At 28.9% G+C, this 6980-nt stretch overlaps 1 protein-coding gene across 1 annotated transcript; it reads right to left on the bottom strand.

The window, feature by feature from the left end:
• Positions 1 to 1637: 1637 nt before the first annotated feature.
• On the bottom strand, positions 1638 to 5383 carry LOC114162287 (WAT1-related protein At5g64700-like). The gene is made up of 7 exons (XM_028046118.2): positions 5113 to 5383; positions 4958 to 5020; positions 4645 to 4761; positions 2713 to 2962; positions 2461 to 2619; positions 2215 to 2366; positions 1638 to 2047 (listed from the first exon to the last, which is right to left on the bottom strand). Exons 1-7 carry the CDS (start codon positions 5283 to 5285, stop codon positions 1933 to 1935), a joined length of 1029 nt encoding a protein of 342 aa, XP_027901919.2. The 5' UTR covers positions 5286 to 5383; the 3' UTR covers positions 1638 to 1932.
• Positions 5384 to 6980: the final 1597 nt, after the last annotated feature.

Here is a 6980-nt window from a genome sequence, read left to right on the forward strand (position 1 = left end):
AAATATTAGCAGGGCCAGTTGCAACTTGTTCCTTATTAAATTATGACCTTTGGAGAGACAAAAAGAGATGCTATATTAAAGATTTATATAAAAAATATTATAGTGCTTACAGAATAGATACACCACTGAGATTTCAAATCAAACTGTAGTAATTCACCAAAGCATACTCTCACATTTCTCATGCATCCATTTCATTTTGGCAAAACCAATCTCAGATTACTGTCGTTTATGTCCTTCATTATGAAAATAAAGAAGGGCAAAAATTAATATATTTTCAATGTCAAATGTGAATTAAAATCATTACTTATATGATTAGTAATTGAAAAAGAAAAGGTATAATTGAGATATAATCAAGATTTTATTCACTATAAACTCAAAAAAAAAAAGTTAGATTCCAATTACTTGATTAAAGGTATATTGACTATCATATATTGCCTTGGATGATCATAAAATTAATTAACTATATCTTATTTCAAATTATCTTTTTTGTTTTTTGATATTTGAATTCTTGAGTACCTTGCAATTTGTTGATCAATCAAAGAAAAAAAGATGTTTATTATTTTCTTTAGAGTGTCATAATATTTTGCATATTTTAAATTATTATTAAAACTAAATTTTATTGAATTACAAAAGTATAAATACAGGTAGAAAATAATAAGTAATTAAATATCAAAATTATGACAATCGATAATGATGCAGTTTATCTAAGAATTAATTACAATAGTGACAGTTAAAAATGTCATAATAATAGAATGATAATAATGTTAGTCCCAAGCGTCATTTTTTTTTATTGAATTTGTTTTTTAGTAAAAATATTATGTTTGTTTTAATTGACGTTATTTGCCTTTTTTAAATTGTTACTCTATACATAGTATAAAATGACGGTTCTTGCGGCGATTAATTTTAAACCGTCATATTATACTATGTGACAGCAACAATTACGATATTTCAATAAATCGTCACTCAAGTAAAAAACAACAGTTAAAAATGACATAAATTACAAAAATAACTGTCGATATTTACATGTTTTCTTGTATGATAATTTAACTTTTCTAAAATTTATCATTAGCATTATTTTTTTAATGAGAAAATATTGTCATATAGATGCGTCAAGTTAAGTCAAAAGAATTTAATCAGCAAAAGGTATTAAAAAAAATAGGTGTAATTCATTTTTATATAACTAATTTGCAAGTTATTGATTTTATTTTTAATTAATTATTATATCTCATTATAGGATAAATTCTGAAATTATATTAAAAATAAAAGTTCAATTTATTCCAGAACTAACTTATAAAGGAACTTATAGATTATTTTAGTTTATCTAAGATCTCCGACAAAAAGCATAAATGAATATTGATATGCACTAAGATTTTCCGACTAATTAATTATGGCTTCCAACCAAGAATGTTTTTTATGCTGTTCAACTAGTAAATATATATATATATATATATATATATATATATATATATATATATATATATATTATCCTCTAATCCGATAGCATTACAATTTGCAAGCCATTAACTGAATAATTTGAATAAAATACTGCATTTTGAGTTTTGTATATAAAATATATATAATTAAAATTAATATAATTTTCCATTGATAAAGATACTCCTCCTATCTTTTCTAAAACATGATGAGAATGTAAAGTTCATTTATACTATTTCTGTAAAATAAAAATTAAACATCAAAATACTAAAAGGATAATTGAAAATAAAATAAGCCCTTACAACCTAATAATGAAAAGATAATTGACCCTTGTTTTTTTGCCAAAAGGGTCGCTGAACATTTACATATAAATCTACTCTTTCGTTACATATTCACAGGCTTAAAGCACTGTGATGTTATGATCAATGGTATATTATAGTTGTTTGCAAAATTCTGAAGCTAGCATGCGCATCTTCATCTTCACAAATGGCAATTGCGATCTCATTTTGCAGATGCCTGTTGTTCCACGTCTTGTGTGCCTTTTGGCATATGTTCCCTACTCTTTCCCCACAACACGCTGTACAGTCCAAGAATCAACACGAATCCTCCAAGAACACTGATCAAACCAATCATTCCATTAATATCAATCGTGGTTTTGGTATAAAGAAAACCAACTTTCTCACCTTTTTAGATTATTGATTATATTCCACCACAAAAAACAACACATGCCAAAGTCTTTTGTGCATGTGCATCAAAACTTAATGCATCAATCAAAATTTATACCTTCCCAAACTGATAATCTCTCCAAAGATAGTTGCAGAGGCCAAAATTGTAATGATAAGAGCCAGTGGTGTTGACATGGCTAGAAACACAGGTCCTTTTTTCTCTATCACCCATGTTTGTAAGTAATATGTCACACCCGTCACCATAATTCCCTGGCATATCACAAATTCAGTGCGATGAGTCATACAATATGTGTAGAGATAAAACTGCATTAACCAAATTAATCATGAAGATTAAGAGAATTACACAGTATATTACTGCCACGAGTCTGATATTCCAACCCAACTTCCATTGCTCAAAGTCCCTTTCTACGGCCAAGGCAATGACCAAAGACTGAATTGAGCTTAAGAAACACTGAATAGTTGTGAAGAGTAGCTTTGAAGGGTACCCTTTTATGATAAAAGCCTGCATATATATGAATAAGATATATATAAATATATATTAAGTAATTAAGAATTATGTGTTGTTCATCACTGAATATAAAAGTATTAAGATTACCTGCAGTACAAGCCATAGCCCGAAAAAAGTGTTGGAGAGGAGCATGATGAAACAACCCTTTATCCATGCACCCGATTGAGCATGACCTTGATGTTGTAGGCCTTTGTGATAATCCAAAAGGTGAAAATGACTTAAGAATTTTAAGGAAGGACCTTTGTAAAAGGCAAGGGTTGCTGCACCACCCAAACATGCCACAATGCCTATGGACTTAGCAATCCCTGAGGTGGTCTTCATTTTCAGACTCTCAATCCTGAAATGCAAAATTCACTTCTTCATTAACACCATGCTATCCACAAAGACCAAGGATTTTATTACGAGGTATCACTGTCGCACATGATCTTTTGTTATTGCATGAAAGTCTTAAATTCCTGTGAACATAGTGTGTTGCTTCGTGAAATCTCAGAACCGCAATTGCAATACAAAAGCGAGTCCCACTCTCTCTAAAAACGGGATATTTTTCTCTTTCCAAGGAATAATTACTTAATCTAGAAGAAAAGGAAAAGAACAATCATCATTAAAATAAATATGTGTAGCAGACCATGTTTTAAAACTTTAGTTTTCACTCTAACATCTTATTTTTCCTCGTAAAGCAAATCTCTCAATTAATTAACCTAAATATGAGCATGTAAATTTAGACACGGAAACCTATAATTCTAATCACTGGTGGAAACCAAAAGATACCAAACACACTCCAAAAGTTGAAAAAGAAATGGTGTTACCTAGTAAGTACTTTGACTTTGCCACAACATCTAACAGAACATGTCTTTTCACAAAAAAGAAAAAGTATCTAAGCATAGACGAAACCAGATATAAGTTTAGGGGGGCTAAATATAAAACTTAAAACTTGGAGTTGATTTAAAAAGCATACAACATTAAATTTTAATTAAATGTTTATAAACTTGTGTTAATATATAGAAGAGTGAGAAAACTATTATATAAAAAAAAAAAGATAACTATTCATGCAAGCAATTTTTGTATTTAAACTATATTCGAAGTGAGCAAAACTTATGAACCTCTTCTTCAATTATACAGGATATAAAAGATGCTTCAATCCATCTTATTGGTTTGATGAAAGTTAAAATTGGAATACCCTTTCAACCTCCATGTGTGGAATCAAAAATATCTCACCAATTTCTTCTTAAATATAGCATCCATTAGTGATGAATCTCGAAGTCAAACTTTGTCATTGGTCATGACTAACCTTTCTAATACAGTTACTTTTAAAATTTTCAGAACAACTATTTGAATCCTATAACCTAAGACATGTAGGATTTAGTTTGGTTATTATAGGATCTTAGCAATTAGGTACACAACGCTAAAGGCCAACTCAACCTTCTGATGATACCTACGCACAAACCATAGAAACATTATTAATGCCAAAAAAAAATGAAATATAGCAGGTAAGGGGAATGACTCCAGAGATTTACAGGTTAAAATATAGATGGAATCTGAAATCTGATATGTCTTCTTTTTCAGTGCTTTATCTTTATCTTTTTCTGCTTTTGACGTCAATCGTCAAGCAGGTACCTTCATATGTATTTAAAGTATATACTTGTCAAGTTCTCTTTGTCGTCCAAATGCTACATATCCACTATGATCGCTCACATGAGCACATGCGCTAAATTAATCGATTCACGCTTTCACCACAGAAGAGGAATATGAGTAATCAATTAAAATATTAGGTGCGCTCCGAGTGTAATTCATGCAGATGCAATAAAATCTCAGAACCGGAATCTAAACCACCTTTAAAAGATCACTAGTGGTTGAACAGTGGCCATAATTTTGATTAAGTTTTGTTATTTCTTTGAATTGTTTGGGAACAAGATGTGCTCCAAGTTAGATTTGACTTAAAAGGTGGAAATAGTTAACCATGAATTGAACAAAATGCAAAGCAATATCATGGGTCCAGCATGATCTGATGTAGAACTTTACCTTAGTAGGAGTGCCAAGAAGAAGGTGATAGCTGGAAGACAGTTTGTGGTAGCAGCAGCTAAAGTTGCTGAGGTGTAAATAAGCCCGATACCATATACGTCCAAGCTTAAAGTGATCCTGAAATTTAGGATCACCAACACAACTTTAGTGAAGGGAAAAAGCAAAAGGAAAACGAAAATTTGTGTAGTTCCAGGTATAGTTTGAATCATATACATATAATTAAGATCATGTGAACTTGTAAAGTACAAACTTCAAAGTTCTAAGGTTTCCTACTTTAATGTATTATGTGAATGAATTCAATATTTTGACATACCCAAAGAAAGAAAGGAAGAAAATCTTGCAGAAGGTGGAAAAGGGCATAGGAGGTGCTGTTTTCCTACAGAGAAAATGGGTTGAGTTAGAAACTGAGATTATAATGTGAAAGTAGTTGAGTACATGAAAGAGATGATAAGTGACATTTGTACATACCATTCGAAGAAGAAAGTGAAAGGGGTCAAAAAGATGGTTGCTATGGCCTGTCTATAGAAGACGAAGATGAAATTGTTCATGCCATGATCGAATGCAGCTTTTGAGAGAAGAAACATGGCAGCATAAATGGCTTGTATAAGAATCACAACCAAATATGGATTGTTTCCTTTCATTTTGTTTCTTCTTTTTTTGTGTATGGCTTTGAGTGAGAGTGTGAGATATAATGAAGTGGTGGTGAGTGTTTCAAACCAACACAAACGTGTATATATATATACACACACAGTATCAAAGCTTTGCCTTTTAAGCACAAATAATGAAAGGCATTGCTTGAACGAATGAAAAGGATGTTACCTCTTCTACGCGGACGTGTGTGAGGAAGATGATATGCTGCTTTATCCTTGGGACCACCTTTTTTCTTTATAAGTATTATACTAGAAGATTGCACAACACTTATTTGTTGCAATCAAAAGGAGAAACTAGCTAGTCAAATTAAATTCAAATTTAAATTTTGAGAATGGAAAATATATGATTAAAAGGAAGATTCTGTTTAAAATAGTTCATTAATTAGTTTTTGGTAAAGACTACTTGTCCTCACATTTAATATATATTTTGGTATAATATTGTAACATGATTATGAAATAAAGCTAATTTTCTATATAATTTCCATGCATTATTCATAGGAACCTTCATGTTTGTTGCCTTTGGCTAATTGTTCGAATATGTTAACGAGGGACCTTCTTTGTTTTCATCACGTGCCTTTTTAAATTTTTTAATTAAAAAACCTGATTTTTGTGCTTGTGTTAGGGTTAAGGAAAGGAAAAGAGTGAAAGTAACAAAGTTATATTTCATACTTTTTTGCACCACAGAAATTTATATCCTTATCTCTTCACAAAAAGAGGACTGGTGGGGAACTTACATTTTGAAGATTTGTTCGATTAAATACAAAACCACCACTCTTTGGAAGAGTAAACAAGAAATGGAACCTCTCAATATGTATCTTATACAGTTCTTTTAAAATAATATTAAATACTCGTGAATCTTATAAAAGTTAATTTGTCATGTTTTATTTGATTTCCATTTCCAGATGATATATTAAACAATGATTTTATGAGAATAAGAAAAGTTTTAGCATTTAATCAGAATATATACTAACAAAGATTTTGTAATCTTAATTTTCATTCATAGATGGACATATATACACAATTTAAAAAATAGTGAATTTTATAATAATATTTGAAAATAATAGTAACTATTCTTTTTATATTTATGGTAAAAACTGTCTTTTATAGTTTACATTTGATTTAACTTTTAAAATTATCTGACATGTTAAATTAAATTTGTCATAAAAAAAGTACCTTAATATTGTATAGATTTTTTGCATTCTCATCCAATAGCAAATAATCCTATTTTATAAAAAAAAAATTGGTAATAATTATTATAGACAAATAGTTTTGAAATTCTTCAAGAAGTAATTTCTATATTTAATACAAATAGAATTAAATGACTAGATTGTTAAAATTTAATACCACCAGATGTACATGCATTTTTTTTCCTTAACCTTTTACATGCAATTTAATTATTATTTTTCTTTTGAAAAAATATAAATTTCTTTCTAGAAAAAATATAAAATAATATTTAAAATTATAGAAATATAAAATTTTGTTTAGAAAAAAATAGAAATTTTTTATATTTTGTTATAGAAAATTATATAAAAATATCAAATTAAAGATATAACAAAATATCAAATTTTTTAATTGAAATTTATGAAACTTTTAAAATAGGAAAAGTGTATAACAAAATATAAAAAAGTTCATATTTTTTTTTCTAGATAAAAGTTTTTTCAAAACAAAATTTCAATATTTCTATAA

The sequence above is a fragment of the Vigna unguiculata genome, chromosome 9, assembly GCF_037176805.1.
Source record: "Vigna unguiculata cultivar grain cowpea cultivar isolate G323 ecotype 2 chromosome 9, ASM3717680v1, whole genome shotgun sequence".
In the NCBI taxonomy this organism is placed as follows: Eukaryota; Viridiplantae; Streptophyta; class Magnoliopsida; order Fabales; family Fabaceae; genus Vigna; species Vigna unguiculata.